The sequence below is a fragment of the Pogoniulus pusillus genome, chromosome 3 (assembly GCF_015220805.1).
Source record: "Pogoniulus pusillus isolate bPogPus1 chromosome 3, bPogPus1.pri, whole genome shotgun sequence".
In the NCBI taxonomy this organism is placed as follows: Eukaryota; Metazoa; Chordata; class Aves; order Piciformes; family Lybiidae; genus Pogoniulus; species Pogoniulus pusillus.
Genome location: NC_087266.1, coordinates 21,305,577 through 21,329,997, shown reverse-complemented (window position 1 = coordinate 21,329,997; position 24,421 = coordinate 21,305,577). Strand labels below are relative to the sequence as shown.

General features: G+C 43.6%; 1 protein-coding gene across 5 annotated transcripts in view; it reads left to right on the top strand.

Moving 5' to 3' along the window:
- Positions 1-24,421, top strand: part of SPATA13 (spermatogenesis associated 13) — a 221,042-nt gene that overhangs the window by 188,748 nt on the left and 7,873 nt on the right. For 4 of the 5 annotated variants that reach the window (XM_064172026.1, XM_064172007.1, XM_064172017.1 and 1 more), the window contains 7 exons: positions 12,501-12,637; positions 13,048-13,227; positions 14,924-15,109; positions 18,701-18,880; positions 19,870-20,102; positions 22,387-22,516; positions 23,080-23,452. In XM_064172026.1, the coding sequence (XP_064028096.1) occupies positions 12,501-12,637; positions 13,048-13,227; positions 14,924-15,109; positions 18,701-18,880; positions 19,870-20,102; positions 22,387-22,516; positions 23,080-23,452 (1,419 nt within the window). Of the gene's footprint in view, positions 1-10,058; positions 10,243-12,500; positions 12,638-13,047; positions 13,228-14,923; positions 15,110-18,700; positions 18,881-19,869; positions 20,103-22,386; positions 22,517-23,079; positions 23,453-24,421 lie in introns of those variants that run through there. The other variant, XM_064172041.1, reaches the window with a different exon arrangement.

Below are 24,421 nucleotides of genomic sequence, written 5' to 3'. Positions count from 1 at the left end.
AGAGCAAACATTCTTGCAGGGGTGACAAAACTAAAAGAAAAAAAAGAAAATCCAGTAGAGTATAAAAATTTCAAAGAGGGGAAAGTAAAGTCCTTTGTGCAAAAAAGGAACTTAAAGGAGCAGAAAATTGTATTGAATCACAGAATCAGAGAATGTCAGGGGCTGGAAAGGACCTTGAAAGATCATCTAGTCCAACTCCCCTGCCAGAGCAGAATCACCTATACCAGATCACACAGAAATGCATCCAGGTGAGGCTTAAATATCTCCGGAGAGAGAGACTCCACAACGACCATGGGCAGCCTGTGTCAGTGCTTGCAGGCAGCACAAAAATGCTCAAGGACAGCATACTAGATGTGTAGACCAAATTCAGGTCACCTGTCAAAACAAAATTTGTGAACACCAGAAAAGGGTTCTGTCATTAAACACAGGGGAAACAATCTCTTGGGGAAAAAAAGGGCATCCTCCAGATTGCTGAATTGTATCCAAACAGAAAAAATAACCCTCTAGCATTTTGATGCTACAGGATATATAAAAACAATGTCCTTTTTAAAAGAGGTGAGGATCTAGTAGACTATCAGACAGTTTGTAGGCGTTGTAAGTGACTGAGAAGTAAAACCTGAGCTCAAATTACATAAGCATCTGTGGCAAAATGTCAGTAAAAGTTTTAGCATGACCAAGTGAATGGTAACAAATTGCCAGAACCAAGACTTCTAAAGCAGGTTCCTGGAATGCACTGGTGACAATTTCCTTTACCAGGTGATTGAGAAGCCAGTGAGGAAAGGCACTAATTCTGGACCTTGTCCTGATTGACCTCTCACTCTCTGCTTGGCTTTTGTGAAAGTGCACCTGGAGTATTGTGTCTACCTCTGGAGCCCTCAACACAAGAGGAACATGGAACTGTTAGAGTGGGTCTCGAGTAGGACCATGAAGGTGATCAAAGGGCTGGAGAACCCCTCCTAGACAGGTTAAGAGAGTTGTGGTTGTTCAGCCTGGGAAAAAGAAGGCTTCAAGGAGACCTTATAGCAATCTAACAGTATGGAAGGGGGCATACAGGAGAGTTGGAGAAGGGACTTTTTACAATGGCATTTAGGATAGGATGGATGACAGAACTGCCTGGATTGGAAGAGGCCATTAAGATCTTTGAGTCCAATCATTAGCATAACAATGACAAGTTGTGAAGGATTATGCAGCAAAATTAATAATCTGTATTAATTTTTATATCCAGGTGGTGATTGTTAATAACTATAAAACCTGTTTATTAACATTAAAGCTCACCAGAAACTTATTCCCAGGTTCAAATAACGCACAGGTTGGAAATTCATACACACAGGGCACAGGCAAAACTAAAGCACTTCTTAAAGTGGCAAATGCAAATATTATACTGGAAGAGGCTTTTAAGTATTTCCTCACAAAATTATATATCAGACAGTACCCAAAGCATGTGGAAGTCTGTCCAATTGGCCACTGAGACTTGATTTCTCTCAGGCTTCTGGAAAGGAGGCAGACAATCCCTAACCTTGTCCCCAGCTCCTCTGGACAATCTGTGTGTCTCCAGGACTGGTAGTCTTAGCAAGAAGACTTTCAGGGGCAGGCAGGATGTCTTGAAGTGTGCACAGTCTCAGCACAGTGTCACGCTGGGGGCTATGCAAGGCAACTGAGTGCAGGCATTTGGAGCCTGTTCCTGGTAAGCTCTCCAGGCAAATCTGGGATGCAGAATGCGGCGGCAGCAGCCTCCTGCTACCTGCTCATCCCTTTTATCAATATCCAACCTGCAACTAGTGGGGCATTGGACATCGATTAGCCAATTGGAATGGCACTTTGCCAGGCCTTACCATGTGAGGCAAAGCCAGGGCTTTTGCCCTCCCCTCCCGAGGTTGCTTCCCCAGCACAGAAGGAGGCAGGGGGGCAGGCAAACATATCTGGGCATGGATAAGTCCATGTTTGCCCCATCAGGCCTACAACCACACAAGTCTGTGACTAAATCATATCCTAAGCAGTAGGCCTACACGACTCTTAAATAACTCAAGGGATGGGCACTCCACCACTGCCCTGGACAAGCCACTCCAATGCCTGATAACCCTTCAGCAAAGAAATTCTTCCTAATGTCCAATATAAACCTCCCCTTGCACAGCAACTTGAGGCCATTTCCACTTGTCCTGTCAGTTATTACATGGTTGAACAGACTGGCCCTTAGCTCTCTATAACATCCTTTCGGGTAGTTGTAGAGAGCAATAAGGTTTCCCCTCAGCTGCCTTTTCTCTGGGCTGAACAACCCCAATTCTTTCAGCTGTACCTCATAAGACTTGTTCTCCAGACCCCTCACCAGCTTTGTTGCCCTTTTCTGGATATGCTCCAGCAAATCAATGTCCTTCCTATAGTGAGGGGCCCAAAACTGAACACAGTATTCAAGGTGCAGCCTAGTGCCAAGTACTAGGACACAATCACTTCTCTAGTCCTACTGTTCCTGATACGGGCCAGGATGCTGTTGGCCTTGGCCACCTGAGCATACTGCTGGCTCATAATCAGATGGCTGTTGATCAATACTCCCAGGTCACTCTCTGCTGAGCAGCTTTCCAGCCATTCCTCCCCAAGCCTGTAGTACTGCCAAAGTGCAGAACCTGGCCTTATCAAAACTTAGGCAATTTGTCTTGGCCCACCAATCTAGTCTGTCTAGATCCCTCTGCAGTCTCTCTACTTTCACATAGATCAACACTTCCACTCAGTTTGGTGTCATCTGTAAAGTTAGGGTGCACTTGATGCCCTCATTGATAAAGATGTTAAACAGGACTGGCCGCAGTTTTGAGCCCTGGGGAACACCCCTCATGACTGCCAACAACTGGATTTAACTCCATTTACCAACACTCTTTGGACCCATTTTTTTGTCTGTCAAAGTTTACACCCATCCAGACCATGAATAGCCAGTTTCTTCAGGAAAATGCTGTGCTAAATGGTGTCAAAGGATGTAATAAAGTCCAGATAGAAAACATCCACAGCCTTTCTCTCACCCCCTAAACAGGTGACTATCTTGGTAGAAGGAGATCAGGTTGGTCAAGCAGAACCCACTTTCATAAACCCATGCTTACTAGGCATGATCATCTGGTTGTCCTGCATGTACAGTGTGATGGTATTCAGGATGATGTGTTCCAACAGCTTCCCCAGCACTGAAGTCATATTGACAGGCCTGTAGTTCCCCAGATCCTACTTCCCTCCCTTCTTTGCTCCTGGGGCATCTTTACAGCACATAGGAATGGTCTGCTTCTGCACCTCTAAGACTTCCTTCTTGAACAGTGTCCAGCCTTCCTGGGCTCCTTTGCTCTTCGGGACTGCCTCCCAGGGAACTCTGTCAAGCAGTCTCCTAAACAAGTCAAAGTCCCTAGTGGCAGTTCTGCTGCCTGCCCTACCCCTCCCCCCCCAACTCCCTGCCTCTCTAAGAACAGAGAATTCAGTCATTTTATGTTGTGCCCTAGATGGCCTCCAACCATTAACATCTTCATAGATGATCTGGATGAGGGCATGGAGTCAGTCATCAGCAAGTTTGCAGATGACACTAAGCTGGGGGCAGATGTGGCTGGGTTGGAGGGCAGAAGGGCTCTGCAGTGGGACCTTGACCGCCTGTACAGATGGGCAGAGTCCAATGGGATGGGGTTCAATAGCTCCAAGTGCAGGGTGCTGCACTTTGGGCACAACAACCCCATGCAGAGATACAGGCTGGGGTCAGAGTGGCTGGAGAGCAGCCAGACAGAGAGGGATCTGGGGGTGCTGATTGATACCCACCTGAACATGAGCCAGCAGTGTGCCCAGGTGGCCAAGAGAGCCAGTGGCATCCTGGCCTGCATCAGGAATGGTGTGGTCAGCAGGAGCAGGGAGGTCATTCTGCCCCTGTACTCTGCACTGGTTAGACCACACCTTGAGTACTGTGTTCAGTTCTGGGCCCCCCAGTTTAGGAGGGACATTGAGATGCTTGAGCATGTCCAGAGAAGGGCGACGAGGCTGGTGAGAGGCCTTGAGCACAAGCCCTACGAGGAGAGGCTGAGGGAGCTGGGATTGTTTAGCCTGGAGAAGAGGAGGCTCAGGGGTGACCTTATTGCTGTCTACAACTACCTGAGGGGTGGTTGTGGCCAGGAGGAGGTTGCTCTCTTCTCTCAGGTGGCCAGCACCAGAACAAGAGGACACAGCCTCAGGCTGCGCCAGGGGAAATTTAGGCTGGAGGTGAGGAGAAAGTTCTTCACTGAGAGAGTCATTGGACACTGGAATGGGCTGCCCGGGGAGGTGGTGGAGTTGCCATCCCTGGGGCTGTTCAAGGCAGGATTGGACGTGGCACTTGGTGCCATGGTCTAGCCTTGAGCTCTGTGGTAAAGGGTTGGACTTGATGATCTGTGAGGTCTCTTCCAACTCTGATGATACTGTGATACCCAGTCCTTCTCTGTTCACAAAGAGCAGGTCAGTCCTGTGGGGTGCCTTTCCTGGTAGATTTGTTCATCAGCTGCATAAAAAAGTTATCATTGACACACTCTAGGAGCCTTTGGAACTGTTCTGTCTCTGCTGTGTTGTTCTTCCAGCAGACATCTGAGAAGTCAGAAGTCCCCCACAAGAACAAGGGTGCGCAATCACAAGACTTCACCCATCTGCTTAAAGAAATATTTCTTCTGCTTCTCTGTCCTGATTGGTATCATCTTTGTTGTCCTCTCCCCCTCACTCTGAGCCATAGACACTCATATTAATTAATTAAAGCAAGATTATAGTTAAGCAATTAAATGAGAGATGGTAATTAATTAATGTAAGATGATATTTCCCCCAAATTAATACTGTTTATTAATTTTGATATTCAGAACTCTTGCCACCCCTGACCTCTAATTTTAACAATAATTGGTTCTTCACACGGTCATGGAAACGTACAGAGGAATAACTAGATCTAGTAATAGCTAGCAAAAGTATAAACATTAATTGAACTGGAAGAGAAGGTTCCTGCAGTCAAATACCGCTTGCTCACTAGATGGACTCAAGGAGCTCCTTTCTGTTTATGGCAGAAGGCTATGGTGAATTACAAGAGGCTTTAAGCATTTACTCACAAAATTGTCTCCTGACTTGCAGGCCTAGATATAGCTTCAAACAGTACCCAAACAGGGCATTCTGTTACTTGTCAGCTGCTGAGGCTTCTGATTCTTCCCAGGCTTCACAGTGCTGGGGAAAGGAGCCAGACAATCTCTAACCTTATATCTTTGCTCCTCTGGATGATCTGTATATCTCCAGGACTTCCCATCTTGGCAGGAGTCTTCCAGGCATAGGCAGGATGTCTTAGCGCAATGTCGCGCTGGCTATGCAGACCAATCACATGGAGGCATTTAGAGCCTGTCCCTGATAAACTTGAGGCAGGCAGCTTCCAGGCATTTCAGGAAACAATAAGGCAGAACACTGCCAGAAGCAGAGAGCAATAGCAGCAGGTAGCAGCAGACAAGTAAGCATGAATACAAGGGCAGGGCACAGCAGAGCAGGTTGCCTTTACCTGTGTATCTCTTTTTATCAGCGTAGCCCAAGACTAATGAGCCTTTGGACAGAGTAGCCAGTCAGATTGGCAGTTATCCAAGCCTGACCGCATTAGGTGAAGCTATAGGCTTCCTTTACCCAAATCTGGGGAAAACCTTGCACAAGGCAGGAAAAACTATGTGTGTCTACCTTGTTTACTACAGGAGCAAAACAAGTCTGGGCAGGCCAGAGTCCTGAGAATCAGTGGTTCCAGATTCTTCGTCCTGTTTCCCACAGTTGCTTCTTCCCAAAACAGAAGGAGGGAGAGCACAAAAACATGCCTGGGGAAGCCAGGGCACATATAAGCCTATTTTGGCCTATCAGGCCTACCATGACAACACTCAACTGTATTGTCACTGTTATAGCATTCTAAACATTCCTAACAGTCCCTAATGTACAAGGCTACCCCACCACCTCTCCTTACTTGTCTATCTCTTCTGAAGATCTTGTAGCCATTGATTGTATCACTCCAGTTGTGTGATAGCTTCTATGCCATAGTTTTTCTGCTGCACCATGGCTTCTAGCTCTTGTATATTGCCCATGCTACATTCATTAGTGTAGATGCACTTCAGCTGGGTTAATATTCCCCACACTTTTTTGTGGGTGGAAGCCGTGATTCCTACCTGATCATCCTCAGGTGTTTCCATGGCTTCTAACCCATCAATGACCCTTGCATCTTTGCTGTTCCATGTGTCTCTAGCCCCTACCTCCACAGAGATAACAGAATCACAGAGATGGTGGAATGATCCTGCAAACACTGTCATGCTTCCTCTGGGCATATCTCTAGCAGGCCCAGTTATATCCCCTTCCCCCTTCTAATTTAGTTTAAAGCTCTTTTGATGAATCCTGTTAATTCTTGCCCAAGGATCCTTTTCCCTCTCTGAGCTGTCTGTATCCCATCTGTTGCCAGGAGGCCTGGTGTGTTGTACACCAACTTGTGATTGAAAAAACCAAAGTCCTGCCTGTAGCATCAGGCTTGGAGCCAGGAATTGATGAAGGGTAATGGCTTCAAACTGAAAGAAGCTAGATCTAGATTAGACATTCTGAAGAAATTCTTCCATACAGGGTGGTGAGGTAGTGGAACAGGTTGCTCAGAGAAGTTGTGTAGGCTCCAACCCTGGAAGAGTTCAAAGGCAAGTTGGATGGGGCCTTGAGCAACCTGTTCCAGTAGGAGGTGTCCCTGCCTATGGCAAGGGGTTGGAACTAGATGATCTTTAAGGTCCTTTGCAACCCAAACCGTTCTGTGATCCCATGATTTAATGATTGAATTTCTGAGCTACTGCCTCAGCATGGAATTTATTCCTCAAAAATGGCCTCAGAACAAGGAAGAAGGCAGCAATGGGATAACAATTTATAAAGAAGTATCATGAGGGATCCAGTGAGCAACAGACTGATGTGATAACATACACAGTGTATAAAGAACATGTTTAGGATTTGGAGAGAGTAACATCAGTAACAGGACTGGTAGATGATGAAGATTCTATGTGCCCTACGTAGAGGAAAAGCTGTTTCCCACAAATGGATTAGGTTTTCTGGAAACGACTAAGGCGCATCAGTAGGTATACACTGCTTGAATCTCTAAAAGGCCTCCATAAAGATCTCTTACAAATATTTCTTAATAGGGAGCTGAGATAAGAGGGAAGATCCTCCCATGCTTAAACAAGTGAATAAGCACTGAGTAAGAGGAAGAAAGTGGTTTGTTTTCTTCAGGAGAGAGCTCCTGACTAGAGTCAGATGCTCATTGTTTTCACAAATAATGCAGGAATGGAGGTGCAGAATGAAATGGTAATTCTTGCTTGTGTGTTAAATTATTCATGGTAGTAAGTGCACAAGCTGCTAGAACAGAGTTGCAGCAGGAGTTCACAGTACACAATGCACTGCACCGGCAGCAGGTGAGTTGGGTGTTGATAAATGCGAGGTAGTGCACGCATGGAGGAACATGAGCTGGTATGCTTGCAGGGGCGATGGACTTTGAGCTGGATATTGCCATTCAGGAAGAGATCTCGCAATCCTAAAGTGTCAGTTCAGTGCATAGTAACAGTCAAAACAGTAAATAAAAGGGTGGGAATTTGTAGGAATGGAATAGAGAACAAAACAGAAAGCCCAATTGTTCCACTGGTGTGCCGTGTGGGGGGCATCTCCCCCTTCCTCATTCCACCTCAGAAAGCATTTTTTACAGGGGACAATACAGAGAAAGACAAAAGGACAAGGAAACCTATTCAGTGTCTGTGTGAAGAATGATTAACATGGTTAGGGCTCTGCAGCTTGGAGAAAAGCACAATAGGGGAGTAAAAGTCTAATTGGCATAAGAGAAATAAGCAGATTAATACTTATTGTTTCCAGCTGTGTAAGAACTAAAAGGCACCAAATGAAATCATCAGGTAGCAAATAGAAAATAAAAGATAGTGTTCACAGTCTATAAAATTAAACGATGAAACTAATTGCTGTACATGACATTTCACATCTCAAAAGTGTACAGAAATTCACGCAGTGGGTTGAAAAACTCACTTCAGTAGACACAAATATATCACTGCTGCCCCAAGAGAGGCTTGACTCTGATTGCAGATAGTTGGAATTTAGGAAAGTGCATGAGAATAAAACCATTACACGCCTCATCTACTTTTATGTTCTTCTCTGGGCATCTGCTGCTTGGATGCTGTCAGAGCAGTGAGTGGGAGGGATCTTTGGTTGAGCCCAGGGTTACCTACCCACAGGGATATCTGGAACTAGATTTGCTTGAAGCGGGCAGACTCTCTTTATTTTTAGTATTTTAGTATGTGCTACCCACAGCCTTTTCAGAGTGCCCTGTGTAGTGGGTAAGCCAGCTCAGTGTGCATTTGGGCAGGGTCATTGTGGACTGCCACTACAAAGGACAGCTAGTGCCTCCTCCTATCCCGCTCTGATCCTGCGAGGAAACAAACCCACCACCAGCTCACACTAAACGAGTACTTCTGTGGTGGTTCAGTTTGTGGCTGCACAGTTGCTAGAAATGCCTGTGCAGAGGAGAGAGAACAGATCCACCCTCCCCCCCCCAGGCAGCATCCCACGGTGGCACTGTGTTAGTCATCCGGCGGAAAGCACACGGTCCATTCCGTTCTGCAAGAATCAAACCAAAGGACTTTGTAAGAGATAGCTTTTAATGTATCTTTTGGAAGAACTATATGGGGTTTGATCTCGTTTTCCTTTGTCAGTTCAGTAGGTTTTGCCATGCAGGTAGAGGTTTGACGTAGAGAACTTGTGCTCTGCTCTGATTAAAGCATGAAGCCTTCACTTGTGGGTCCCGGGACCACCAGCACTTCAGCATCGCCTCTTGTTGCTGGTTTGCTTGTTTTTAAAGATTTGTGTCTAGAAAAATGTGTGGGGCTATGTATAAACATCTTAAAATGTGTAGTAGCCTGTTTATATTGTACTCTCCAAAAAGTGTCCTTGCAGCAAGAAATATTAGGTGTGTTTGGGCATTCAGAAGAGAATTCCTATCAGTCTCCTGTGCAGTACAGCACAATTTGGAGTTCTGTAGGAAGAGGACATTAATATTTCAGGGCGATGTTTGGCCTTTTCTTCTCTTGTCTGATGCAGTGTTAGAGAAAACCATGTGATTTCAGTGGGTGTTGAGAGGTTGCTGTGTGCAGAAATGCCTCCAGGGTTTTGTGAACACATATCTGGAGGATGCAGTCCCCGGTTAAATTACAGGCACAGCTGAGCAACAGGGTTTGCAGGTGAAGAATGAGATATTAAGATTATGGAGCTTTCCAAATGCTAAATGTAGTGCTTTGTACAAGAACAGCTTGCATCAGCCTTTGCACCCTGCCTTTCCTTCCAGTGCAGGAACTGATCCAGCTTCACCACAGAACCACAAAGATGTAAAGGTGGTAAATACTGGCCCACGGTGAATGAATGAGGTTGTACTGGGTCATTCCCAGTCAAAGCTGGACTGTTGGTGTGCATTCTTGCCTCATTCCTTATTTTCTGGAGCAACTGAATTAAGTTTTTACTTTGAGAAAATGTTACCCTCTTTTCCTGGTAGCAGTCTGCTGTAGCCTTAACGCTTTAGCTGCTTGTGCCCTCAATAGTGATGCAGATTTGCCTGTGAAGCAAGGGAAGCCTTAATAGCTGTGCAGAAAGTACCTTCATTGTGTGCTTCTACTAGAATTTTAGCCAGTAAAATGTAACCCAGCCAGCCTTATACTCGGAACAGTGTTGTAATAGAAGGAACTCCTAGCTCCCATCCAAACAGTCTTTCCCTTTGAACTGCAGTCATTTGAATATAGATTGAAATCACATCAGGCAGCTTTAATGAAAAACAAATGTACGCGTTGGCTCGCTGCGTTTCAGACGTTCGGGCACTCCGGGGCGGCTGCAGGCAGAGTGTGGCCAGAGCCAGGCAGCCAGGTTTTTGTTTCTTTGCTGGAACTTCCTCCCTAAGGGCACCCCATGATGTCAGCAAGCCAGGAGCTGGCGGTGGCCAGGCTGAGTGCACGCTGCTGGCAGTTCCCAGCCAGGCTCAGCCTCCCAGGCACAGCCGGCAGCTGAAGGCAGCAAACAGGCTGGTTCTGCACACTCTGAGTAGCTCAGAGCCTCTTGTGATCCTCTGCCAGCCCTTCAGGACCGAGCATCACCTGTTAGAGGTCAAGCCCTTGCCCTGGAACCGGCACTTTGACGGCAGCATGGTAGCCAGGGGGGGAATGGCACGATTTTGGAGTCTGGAGAGCCTTCAGATGGGTGCGTGTGAGTAGAGCAAATTCTCGTTTTTACAGCGTTTTTAGGCTGAACTGGCAGTCAGGGGGCCTGATTCTGATCACACCTATACAGCGTCCTCCGTGATAGTCTGCTGCCTTACACTAGTGACAAAGCTGCTAGGAGATCAGAATCAACCCCACGCTGTCTCCTAAGCTTCTGCATCCCTTCGGTGCGATCAGGAAAGCCTACCCCCACCTCTGATATTTCTGTCTATAAACAATAGAAGAGTGGATGCAGAGCACAAGCAACTCTTTTTTTTTGCTTGAGTCTAACTACAAAGACAATATAATCTTGTTGATTTGGTACAGAATAATGAACCCCATCCTGGTCCCCAGATCAGTGATGTTTCATCTGGAGCCAAATGAATGAGGTTATTTTGCTGTGTCGCCGTTACTGAAACAAACCAATAGGCAGCACTGGCAGTACAGGGAAGATGTATGAAGGAGTATTTTTTTTTTTCAAGTGTTGCTTTATATTTGGATTTTTTTTTTTTTAATAAAGCAGTCTCAGTGAGTTTCACAAGGTCTATTTTAAAAGTTTATCCATGCTCAGATTTATGATTCTATAAGGAAAAAAATATCCTTAAAAAAAAAAGTCAAGGGGATTCTACCTCCTGCTTAGGCAGGCAGGTGATACCACCATTAATATGCTTGTGTATTTGAAATGCTGGGGAGTAGATCTCATGGAAATTAGCACCCAAATGACAAAAGATGCTAGTGATGGTGCAAACACTCATAACAAGAGAGCTGAAGTGTTTCTTCCTACAAGGTGAATAATGGGTAGGCAATGGGGTGCCTGTTAATTGTGTAGGCTTGTGGAGTAAAGCCAGAAGTTACCTCTTTGTGAATCTCACCCCTGTGGAGCCCAGAGCTCGACATGCTGGCAACATCCAGGCTTGAAGCAGAGCAGAGAAGAAGCAGAGTAAGAGGCCTGCAGCTCAGCCTTGCTCCTAGGTGGAAGGGAAAGCTTCAATAACTCCATTTATACATCCATTTCCAGGCTCTCTGGAGTGAGAGAGATGCTCTGTAGACTGCATGCAACTTATGTGGGACACACAAACCATTAGAAAAGGGGTTCAATGCTTGCAGCCCATTCAGATTTTTTTTTCATTTGATTTTTTACTTTTTAAAAAAATTGTTACTTTAAATCAATTATGCTCTCCAGAATCCCTAGATTGGGCCTGTCCTAGGGATAAATCTTTAAGAAAAAATTAGCATGGACCAGAGTGTGCATTCCAGTACTTGACTGCTGGTCATAATGCTTCTTGATTATTAGCTCATCTCCTGATGGATTTGAACACTACAGCTGGCTTTCAAAGGCAAACCTCCTGTGAAAAGGTCTGTCCCTGAGCAGTGTCAATGTGAGTCAGTATTACTTGATCCTGAGATCAATCCCTAGTCCTATTCATCTGCCAGTACAGATCACCAAACAGAATGGCCACCCTGTGATGCACCCTAAATGAGTATTACAGTAGCTGCAGGTTTACATGTGCATAGTGGCAGGCACTTCCATGGCATTTCTCTTGGTTTATGTACCTGTGTGATAAGATGAAGCCTAAACCAAGATTTTTTTGTTGGTCTTTTTTTTGTGGTTTGGGGCATTCAGAACAAGTTTTAACTCGGGCAGTCACGCTGCTCATTTCAGCCTCTCTGTCCCCTAAGGCCTCCCTGTAGGTATCAGTCCTGACACAGCCTCCCAGGCACATGGGAGAGGTGGAAACAGCTGGCTTGGAGAAGGGGCTGTGTTCTGTGGGCTGACACTCTTCACTGGTGAATGGGCACAGAGGTGTGGGGTGGTTAGTCCCTTGCAAAGGATGTGACATGTGACAGCACCCAGTCTGGGGCTGACAGCAGCCCTCTCTGACTCCCAGTGGTCCATCAGAGCTCTCTCATCTGCCATGTGGGAAATAGTATGGATTCAGAGCATTTGAGATTTTCTGTGGGTAAAAAATAAATACTGATTGTAGTTCTATTTTTCATGAACAACAACAACAAAAAGAGACAGAATTGCTCATTTTCATCAGATGCTAAGGGAGAAAATTCTAAAGAAGAGTAAAAAGTGGTTAATGGTGGAAAAGTGATTTTTCTGAGAGCTTTGCCGCCCTTCTCTCCTGCTGTTATTGTTGTATTAGTGACAAAAAAGGCAACTTCTTAGTGATTCCTCCTGCATTGTTGTTTGTTGTTTTTTTTTTCTTAATCATAAAAATGATGAAGCAAACAGCTGTTGCACCTTTGTTTCAGTTGCTGCAGATGGTGGGACTGAATCTTCAGCCTTAGTGGATGATAATGGTAGCGAGGAAGATTACAGTTACGAGGAACTCTGCCAAACCACTCCCAGGTACCTGCAGCCTGGAGGGGAACAGCTAGCAATTAATGAGGTAATGTCCTGAGCCTTGCATTGCTGTAACAACAGGAGGGGGTTGTCTGTTTTTCACAGGTCTGAGGTTTCATGTCAATAAAAAGTGCAATAGCAGTAGCCAGCATAGCAAAGAACCCAGCAGTCATGGTGTCTTGTCTGTGACAGGGCTCATGAGCAACTGCCAAGGGAAGAGCACAAAGACTAGTACCTCACTGGAAATGTTCATCATTAGCCTATGTAACTGCTCTGGAGTAGGACTCTGTTCTCAGTAATAAATATACATATAAAATTCTGAAAATGCAGAATTGCAGTTTATCCTGTGGTAGGAGTAATCATGGGCACTCTACTGAGGTATGTTGATCTTTTAGTAATTTAGAAGCAGTTCATTATTTAGTTGTCCTTCACAACCTCATTTTCTTCCCATCTCAGCTGATAAGCGATGGCAGCATTGTCTATGCAGAAGCTCTCTGGGACCATGTGACTATGGATGATCAAGAGCTGGCCTTCAAAGCTGGAGATGTCATTAGAGTTCTAGAAGCTTCCAACAAAGACTGGTGGTGGGGAAGAAATGAGGACAAGGAAGCCTGGTTTCCAGCTAGCTTTGTCAGGGTGAGTAGCTAACCACTCACATGGTTAAGACTCCTAGCAGAGGACAAGAGCAATGGTCATGGCATTACATTTAAGTGAAGGGCCTGATTTGCAGCTTCTTTGTATCTGAACATCAGTGACGTAACTCCTAATGGCTTCACGAGAAAAAAAGCAATAGAGTCACACCTCAATATACCTTAGCCCCTGTAACACCTTTTTACTCTGGCTTCTTCTTTTATGTGGTCCTTTTTGTAACTAAAGGGATTTCTCAAGCAGAAATGAGGGCAGCAGGAAGCTCAACTAGGAGCAATCACAGAATCACAGAAACATTCCGGTTGGAAAAGACCTTCAGGATCACCAAGTCCAACTGATAGCCATACTCTACACAGTAGACCCTTAAACCGTATCCTCAAATACCACTTCCAAACACATCCAGGTTTGGTGACTCCACCTCGTTGGGCATCCCATTCCAATGCCTGACCGCTCTTGCTGGGAAAAGATGGTTCCTAATGTCCAGTCTAAACCTACCCAGTGGCAGCTTGAGGCCATTCCCTCTTTTTCTATCACTGTTTACCTCTGAGAAGAGACCACCACCAGCCTCTCCATGATGTCCTTTTAGGTAGCTGTAGACAGTGATGAGGTCTCTCCTCAGCCTCCTCTTCTTCAAACTAAGCAGCCCCAGCTCCTTCAGTTGCTCTTGTAAGATTTATTCTCCACACCCTTCACAAGCTTCATTGCCCTACTCTGCACTCACTCCAGCACCTCAACATTTCTCTTGTAATGAGGCACCCAAAACTGAACACAGTAGTCGAGGTGTGGCTTCACTAGAGCCAAGTACAAAGGGACAATCACCTCTTTACTGCTGCTGGACACAGCATTTCTAGTACAAGCCAGGATGGCATTGGCTTTCCTTGCCAGCTGGGCACACTGCTTGCTCATATTGAGTTGTTTTTCAGTGTATACAGAGAAAAGATACAGCCGTTTTCTTGATGGGAGTGGAGAAAGCTATGCTGCAGGGATTTCTTGGTAAAATAGGACTTAATTTCTTACACAACACTGTATAGGAATCTGGTTCACAATCTGAAGATCCCAGTCAGAACTCAGCCAGATTAATGACTGTGTAACTCTTGACTACTATAAAATGGAACCATATTTTAGAAATTAAAGTACTTTCTGAGAGCTTGTAGTAAAGCTTTGCCTACACTGTATGAAGTACTACATGCAAGAAATGGTTCCTGCCTTTCAGTTTCTGGATCTCCAGCCAAAAATGAGAAAGCAGACAAAAGCTGGAAAAGGAGATGCTGTTATCCACATCATATAGACCGGGCAAATGGGTCAGAGGGAGACTGTTGAAAAGTGTTTGAGTTGTCTGTACTTGTGATTTTTTTGTCTGTATGCTGGCTGGCCAAAATAGCACATAAACTGTTAGTAAGGCTCAAAGTAAGCTTAAGTCTGAAAAACACAGAGGCAACACAACACGGTATGTATAAGATACGGTGAGGAGGAAGCCATGTACTTAACCAGTCAGAAATCTCAACGCTTTATTTGAATATACGGTTGCTACAGTGAGATATTCAGTTGTGGACTCCCTTCTGTAAGGTGAGAATGGCAACATTTCTGTACCAAGTTCTCTCTGAATTGTTAGAAGTTCATAACCATTTTATCACGTTTTATACAAGTTTGCTACTCTAACTTGCTTTGTTTGTTCTGGCTGCAGCTGCGAGTTAATCAGGAGGAAGTGCCAGAAAGTTGTAATAGTATCCAGGATGAAGAACAAGATGCAGATATAAGCAAGCATCGTCAGAAAATAGCTGAAAACAAGGACCAGATGAGAACCAATGTTATACAGGAAATTATGAACACAGAACGAGTCTATATCAAGCACCTCAAGGACATCTGTGAGGTACATGCTTTGGCCTGAGGGCATTCTGCTGACCTTATACGAACAAAACACCCCATCCAAGTTGACAACTGAAGCTGTTTCTCATACCAAAAGATTCCAAATTGCGTTTCTGAAGCTGTCAGTCAGATCCTTCTTGTATCCTCTTAAGGCTATCTTCTTTGCAGACTGCCACAAGGAACCACTTCCTTTAAAAAATAAAACAAACAAACCACCATTCCACTTTTGAGATGGAAATGTGCTTTGCTTATCAGGCTGCTATTTCCATAATAATGAGAGTAGGAAGTCCAGTTTATGTAGAACTTTTTTTTACCACTGGGCTTAGATAGGAAACTTGCAATAACTTTAATAAAATAATTAAAGTTCAGGGACAAAACTTTTTAAAAGTATCTTGCGGAGAATGTTTGCTGGGTAAGGGTTTTGTTTTTTTTTTTCCCGACAATGATTTTTGCTGGAAGCTATGAGGAAATCTTTAAAGGGGTTTTAAAACTGCCTTGCTTGTTTGAACCATAAAGTGGAGGGGGATTTCTGCTTTTTGGAAGTTTCTTAATACTTTTCACTGAAGTTTGCCTGTTCTGGCATGGACTGTGACGCACTTGACCTGTATTTGACTTGTATTTGTTGTTAGCATCTGGAAGGGTGCTAAGCAACCTACAAAAAAATGTTCCTTGTACCCTTAGTTTGCTGCTTGTTATGTCCACCACTCATCATTAGATTCTTTCATGGACAGCAAATTAGACAAGATGGCATTGGGTTTTGGTTTGGTTCTTTTTAGATCAGTGGGTTTTTATGCACTTTAAAGAAAGGAAAAAGTAAAATTAAAAAGTAAAAAATGGTTTCTAATTGGCTAATTTCAAAACATGAAATCTAAGTTTCATCATTTAGATTCACTGGTTATTTCAGCTAGTAAGCTTTTCTGTGTGACTGAAAGGTCAGAATGGAATTTGAACACAAAGCCATGTTGCTGCCATGATCAGCCAAGTTCTAGAGCATGACTTTCAGATTTTACTTACCTATTAATTCTTAAACTGATAATAATAACTAATACATATATCCCATACACCTCCTTTTTTAAAAGTTGAACATAACTCTGAGTTTAGTACCACATTTCCAAGTAGAGAAGTGATTCTCCATGTCCATATGAGGTACAGATGGTCTGCTTTCCTCAGAGTGAATCTGTAGAGTGGTCCAAACAGGACATAGGGCTGAAAATACACTCAGACTAAGCCAGAAGAGCTATTGCAGATAGTAATCAAAAAATGCAAGCTCTACACTAAAGTGGATCACTAGGGATGCTGCAGTTAGGATCATGAAGTTGGAGTGTACCCAGAAAAACATTCAAGAAATGTCTGCACTCCAGATTACAAGAGCCGCACAGGAATTAGTCTTCCTTGTTGCAGTTATTCTCCTAACAGTAGTAAATGTGGTAGCTGGCTTGCAACATTGCCACTGCACAGCTTCCAGAGCAGATGGCTGTGGAGCAGACAGGAATATTCATAACAAAAAGCAATATTCAGAGTTGCTTCCTGGTAAACCTCACTGGGGCAGTCACAAGGCTTTTTACAGTTGTTTGCTCCCAAACTGATTTGGGGGAGGGCTGCCTGAGAGCAGCAAGAGAAGGAGCCTGGCAGATAACCCCTATCATACCAGTTAACCATTTCACTCCTCTGTACCCCAGCATGTAGCTGGTATGAGAACATGAGCACAGCTGCTGTTCCTGCATCCTCAGCCTCTGTGCTCCTCCACCCATGCTGATCTTTGAGAAACAGCTACCTGTGCTGGCTGTGTCTGGCAGCTGCTGCTGAATGTTTCAGCGCAAAGAGGCCCTGGATTGTACACTTGCTTCTAGGCTATGTGAACGCTGATGAGATCTAATGCTGGTTACTGATGGCAGAGCAGAATTTACTCTGAGGGCATTTTGAAACTGGAGGGCTCAGTTGTGTTTCTTCTTAACAGTGGATATGATAAAGTGATGTTCTTGCAAGTAAAGAGAAAACATACGGAAAAGTGTATTTTTGTGTGCAGTCTTGCCAATACTATTACTTCCTGACAATACCATATGGATTATGCCAAACAACAGCATTCTGAATGCATTATAATGTTGTTTTTTTGCTTCCCTTGCTTAGACTCTGACATAGTTGAGTAGTGGTTAAGGAACCAGTACTTTAGCCCTGGTAGAAATTGTGTTTGAATTAAAAGGTTTAGGGTTGTTCTTATCTACATAGGGAAGAACTGTTATGGCACAGATAAATGACCATGAGAAAGCTCAGCAGCTGAAGTAGTAGCATGGATGGAGTCTTGCACTGGGCGCATCTCCAGCTTGGCAAGGAATCACAACAAGGAGACGCAAATGGGTGTGCTGGTTTGAGGCTAATTGGAATATTTTAATGAGAGAAATTAGATCATTGGTTGTGAAAAGAAAATAATGGTGAGGCCTATATCATTCACTGGTTTGCTGAGAGGGATAAGAAGCCAAAATGTAAGCCCTCACTCTCACCTGGGGCTGTGTTGCTGGATCTAATCTTTTCCTCTTAACACTGATCTAATATCTCTCCTCTAATCTTGGTTAGCACATAACAACGTAAGCTTTGCTGGTTCTTTTTCTTTGTCTAGCTGGGAAGGGAGATAGAGAGGGAGAAAGAGGGGGTAGCTTTGAGCCTTTTTCTTTGTCCAGGAGAGAGTTTGAAGTTCTGTATTATTCCCTATTTGTATACAATTGTAAGTACTTGTATATGCGTATAAATACATTGCGTATATCTGCTTGTGAATTTTTGCCATGCTGTAAATGTAGCTTCCTCTTACTTCCAAGCCATCTGAGCTAGTCTGGTCAAAGATTTCAATAATGGGGAGGAGAAAGTTCCTAACCCACGTCAATGAGCTTTACACATGCTGCAGGATTCTGGTTCCCTGATGCATTTATGGACTGCAGGAATCAATGTGTAAACATTTCAGATGCAAGTCTGAAATTGCCTGTCCATGTTTACGTGTTCAGTTCTGGGCCTCCCTGTGCTCAGTTCTGGGCCCCCCAGTTTAGGAGGGACATTGAGATGCTTGAGTGTGTCCAGAGAAGGGCAATGAGGCTGGTGAGAGGCCTTGAGCACAAGCCCTAGGAGGAGAGGCTGAGGGAGCTGGGATTGTTTAGCCTGGAGAAGAGGAGGCTCAGGGGTGACCTTATTGCTGTCTACAACTACCTGAGGGGTGGTTGTGGCCAGGAGGAGGTTGCTCTCTTCTCTCAGGTGGCCAGCACCAGAACGAGAGGACACAGCCTCAGGCTGCACCAGGGGAAATTTAGGCTTGAGGTGAGGAGAAAGTTCTTCACTGAGAGTCATTGGCTACTGGAATGGGCTGCCCGGGGAGGTGGTGGAGTCGCCGTCCCTGGAGCTGTTCAAGGCAGGATTGGACGTGGCACTTGGTGCCATGGTCTAGCCTTGAGCTCTGTGGTAAAGGGTTGGACTTGATGATCTATGAGGTCTCTTCCAACCTTGGTGATACTGTGTGAAAACCACTCACCTGCCCATGGCATTTGCCAGCTCAGATGTGCTTGCTCAGGACAGAGTCTTCAGACTAAAGAGTTTTCTTAAATTTCATTTCCAGGGTTATATTCGTCAGTGTCGCAAACATACAGGAATGTTCACCACAGCTCAGCTAAGCACCATTTTTGGAAATATTGAAGACATTTACAAGTTCCAAAGAAAGTTCCTGAAGGATCTTGAGAAACAGTACAACAAAGAGGAACCTCATCTAAGCGAAATAGGGTCATGTTTTCTTCAACATGTATGTAGCAAAGACCAGTTTTATTTATGAAATTAAAAAAATAGGATACAGAAATGCTGAGTTACCATATTGGGAAGGGATTTTAGTGAAAAATAAGCTTATCAAATGCTAAATTATGTATAGACAGCACTTTAGAATGCAGCATTATTTCATTAGTCTACAAGTACCTGAAGGGACATTGTAGCCAGGTAGGGGGGGGCCAATTCTCCCAGGCAACCAGCAACAGAACAAGGGGACACAGTCTCAAGTTGTGCCGGGGGAAGTATAGGCTGGATGTTAGGAGGAAGTTCTTGCCAGAGAGAGTGATTGGCATTGGAATGGGCTGCCCAGGGAGGTGGTGGAGGCACCGTCCTTGGAGGTGTTCAAGAAAAGCCTGGATGAAGCACTTAGTGCCATGGTCTAGTTGACTGGCTAGGGCTGGGTGCTAGGTTGGACTGGATGATCTTGGAGGTCTCTTCCAGCCTGGTTGATTCTATGATTCTATGATTAATAATTTAACTGGTTTTGATTTCTCCTCATCTTGTATGTATGTAACTTTGTACACAGTTGTAAGTTTCTTTTTGAAAACTGTAATAGCCACAGGTGAGCTGGGCTATTTTGCAGTGATCTCACATTGGGCATGCAAAAACATTCTGAAGAAAATAAGAAGAGAAAGTTGTGGGGAAGGAGGCTGTGAGTTCATGATAGACACTTGCTAAGCCTGTAGCTGCTTTCTGCAAAGAAAAGTTCTTCTTCAAGTGGGTTTAGTTATCTTGATTTGACAGAGGTCTGTATTTCTGTGTTCCTTATACAGAAGGTATGCAGTTTTTACAGTTATAAAGTAGATTGCTGCATAGTTTCAAACAATGTAACCTACAAACAACATAGAAAATGGATTAATTGATCTAATTAGATATGAGAGATGTTACAAAAATGCCTTTCTTCCCTTTATAGATAAATCTTTTATTAAAACTTTGGTCGTTTTGTTTTTTTGTTGTTCTTTTTTATAGCAAGAAGGCTTTGCTATTTATTCAGAGTATTGTAACAATCATCCCAGTGCCTGCATTGAACTTTCCAAACTAATGAAGCAGGGCAAATATCGTCACTTCTTTGAGGCCTGTCGCCTGCTTCAGCAGATGATTGACATTGCAATTGATGGGTTTCTTCTCACGCCCGTGCAGAAAATCTGCAAGTACCCTCTGCAGCTCGCAGAATTGCTCAAATACACCACTCAGGAGCACAGGTGAGAGAATGAAAAAACCCAAATCTCATAATATTAGTAACACCTAAACGTTCTGGATGCCACAGCACTGAGACTTTTGAGATCAGGAACAAAACTCCCACTGACCATTACAGACCGGAGCTCCTAACCCGAAGGGCATCTTAAAACCATCACAAGTATTAACAAAATCTGAAAATGTAGTACAGAGGACTGACAGGATTTAAGATAGGATGAGGAAAAGGTGAGAGAAGGAGGAGGAAAGGAAGAAGGTACTTAAATAGGATGCAGGGAGGGATGTAAAACAGAGAAGAAGCCAGTGTGCCAAAGAAATGAAGAGGAAGGAAATCCACAGAAGAAAGGGAGAAGCTGCATAAATGTGGACACAAGGAATAGAGTGCCTTAGAAAAAAACAGTTTTGAGCAAGTTTGGGAGTAATTTTTTTAGAAAGGGATTAGTAATAAATACTGCCTTTGTTTGCAATAAAATATAGAGACTAGATTTTCAGATGGGATAAATGAAATTACAGATTATTATAATTTCTAGCATATCACATAGCTGATTAAATCTGACTAAATCAAGATGTTATCTTTAAATGTCTACCTTTTACCATCTACAACTGTAAGAAAAATGTTCCATTGTGACCCCTGTGCTTGAAATTCAAACACAGCCTGAGGTGATTCTTCCCTGGCCACAGTGTGCATTTCTTAAACTTGAGAAAACTCTTCTTGGAGACTGGGATTTTTGCCAGGGGCAAAATATATGGGATGTGAAGTACTGGTATTCAGGTGTGAAATGCCTCCATCTAGTTTTGTGGCTGCCTGGGAAGTCCTGCAATAACAATTACTAATGCAAGTACCTCTGCTAATTTTAGCAAATGATTCTGTGAGCTATTAAACCTGCAGATGAAGTGACAGCAAGGTCTTACCACCTTCCACCAATAGTACCTGCTTTCCTTTTCTGTAACACAGCATCCAGAAATGCCTACGAGCACAGACAGGCCCCCAGCATAGAGAGATGCTCACAAACAGGCAGACCTATAGCCACACAGAGTCTTGGTAATCCTTCAGCCAAATTAGTGTTTTTTTGTTTGTATTCCTAGAAGTTTGAAGGTCTGACATGCAGAGGCAGCAAGTGTGGATTTATGTACACACTAACAGAGAAAGAGGGAACTGAGATAAGGGAGCGCAAGAGTAGCAGCATGGATCTTGTGCAGTCACCTTGTAGGACGTCTTCCTGATGTTAGTGGGCTCCTGTTACTGTTAATCTCATTTTTTGTATGCAGTGTGACAGAAAAGAGTTTCTACAGATATAGACAGGAGAGCAGGATGGAGATTGAGAAGGGAAGCACAGCTGTATCAGCAGTAGCTGTTAAAAATAGGAACTGAGACAGAAGCAGATAAAAAGGACAGCAAGGCCGACCCCTTTGCAGGGTTTATTTCTGGCTTGTGCTGTCTGGCTCCCTTTTCTGCACGAGGTGTTGTGATAAAGGAGAGAAGGAAGCTGCTCTGCTGGGACTCTTAAGATGTAAAAAACACATCTCTTTCCTTCTCTCTTCTCAGAGACTCCCTTTAAGGAGGGAGAAGGAGTGATGGATGCTCTTCAAAGGGGAACAAAAACCTGCCTACAGGTTGCAGAGATCCATAAGTATGCAGAGAAGGTCAGGGAAAGGAGTGGACCAGACCAATAGAGAAAGGGCAGGGGGCTTGCATTTGACCTGGAGCAGGCAGAAGAAAGTGACTGTCTGGGCTCTCACACACTTGTTCCATGAAGACAGGCCACTTTGTCTCCTTTAATTCCTCTCTGATGCAGCATTCTTGGTCTTGTGCTTCCCCTGTTTGAGATTGCTTTGGATAGCTTTTTTCTGTCCATATAGCATTCTTTATTTGCATTTGCTGACACAGCCATTGGAAACAAGACCTTATAAAACCACAGTTGTTAAAACTGACTATCGGAATGCCCTTCCCAAGAAAATCCTACAAGAATATCACTTTAAAACAAATTCTTTTGGTGAAATGTAAGTATCACTGAGGTCAGTGGGAATTTTGCCATTGTTTTCAGTAGAGACAGTACTGCAGTTAGTTAACCTACTTCCTCTTCCTCCTTCTACCAGTTATTTGCAGACCCTATCAGTACAGACTCTATGAAAGGGTCAGGATAGCTGAGAATCAGGTTTATTTTGCTCAAGTACCCTGAATAGATGGATAAACAGGTAGTGCAGGATAACACTTCAAGTACTGTGTTACAGTGTATGATTGCATCATATCCATTGCATAAGTGATCTTTGAAAAGTGCCTACATTTCACAGTGATTACAACAACATAAAAGCTGCATATGAGGCTATGAAGAATGTAGCATGCCTGATCAACGAGCGAAAACGAAGACTAGAAAGCATAGACAAGATTGCACGTTGGCAAGTCTCTATCGTAGACTGGGAGGTAAGAGCCTGTCCCTTTCCTGGGCAAAGGTACTGTGTACAGTACTTCATGTCCTGTCTATGACATCCAGGATATGTCTTTCTGCATAGTAAGTAGTTTATGGTGTCTACTTTCCAACTGGACATTGCCAAGTTAAAAGTCCATTTGCTTCATTTGCAGCGATTCTGTTACTGATTACCTTGTTTGTAAATGAGGAAGAGCAGCACATATTTAACATGGACACTTGTCTTTGAGATGACACTAGATTGAGGTGGCAAAAATGGATGTTTTTAAAATGCTAGACCTGTAGAATCTCCTTTGGATTTTTAGTAGTTGTGTCAGAGCTCAAACCTGTTTTAATGAGCTTCCCTCTGATTTATGCAGAAATAAAGGACAGCAGAATCACATTCATTGAGTTTGACTGCATGGAAATTATCTACATTCTGTGACAATTTCAAATCTAATAACAAACATATGTAAAAAACAAATGAAATTAAGACTTGATTATAAAACTGGTTAGGCACACAGGAAGATGTTAAAATATTATTTACTAACCACATATATATACATGTGTGTCTTCTTAGGGGCCGGATGTGTTAGCCCGAAGCTCAGAACTGATCCATTCAGGAGAACTGACCAAAATATCAAAGCAAGGCAAAAGCCAGCAGAGGACTTTCTTCCTTTTTGACCATCAGCTTGTGTTCTGCAAGAAGGACTTACTGAGAAGGGACATCTTGTATTATAAGGATCGTATTGACATGGATGAGATGGAAATTGTAGACACTGAAGATGGCAGAGACAAAGACTTTAACATTAATATCAAGAATGCTTTTAAGATAATAAACAGAGCAACAGAAGAGGTTCATTTGTTCTGTGCAAAAAAACAGGAGGATAAAAAGAGATGGATGGAGGCATGTGAAAGTGAAAGAAGAAGAGTTCAGGAAGACAAGGAGATGGGTGAGTAGAAGGATTTCCTTTTACAAGGTGGTAAAAACAAAAGTGAATGCTCTTGCTTTTACACTTCTTTATGCTTTGTGCAGATGTGTACTCAGCCTTCTGGGTTTGGTGTATTTTTCTTACCCAACATGACCTTTAGCTGTGTAAGTGAAGCCTATTTGGGTGTGTTTGCCATGTTGTTGTGGGACAAAGGTCCAGGGCGGTTAGCTGTGACATCTGTATCACAGGGTAGCCCATGTAATTGTGGTGTTTTATGGAGCAGAATGAGATATGACAAGATGTAATTCATAAAGACCAGTCAATAATAAAAAAGAGAAATGAAGCCTAACCTTGAGTGAGCAGGGAAAAAAAGAGAAGCAAATGCTAGGAGCAGCTTTAGACCCATAGCCTGTGGCACACTCTAAGGACAGTGTTTTCTGTGTGAATGTATATTTAGGATTGCTATTTTGCCTTTTTTTTTTCATAGTTTCACACTTCCTTTAAGATCAGTGGGAAAAGCTCCAGCAAAATTCCATTGGTAAAACATGCATAAAGAAGACAGCAACACTAATAAGAAACAATTTCCATATTGCCAAATCAGTAATGAAAATATTAGTGCATCCATGTGTGTTGACTGTATAAGAACTTCTTTTTATAACACTTGCCAGGCTTAGGCTTTGGATAACAGCAGGTTAAAATTGGAAGTGCAACTGAGTGAAAAAACTCAGAAGTTATTAACATTTAAACAGGATTCCAAATCTCATATTCCTTGTTCACCTAGTCAGAAAAACAGGAAGAAAGGAATAACCCTGAGATGACAAATATAAACCTTTTGATCTTAGTGGCCTTCTCTCATTTGATATTGTTAATATGACAAAAATAAAGCTTCCTCCATATGTATTGTATATAGTTCCTAAGCTGAAGAACTCTAAAACCAGGTTTAACTTGTCCCTATTGCACCAGCTCTTGCAAGTAACCCAAATCACCTCC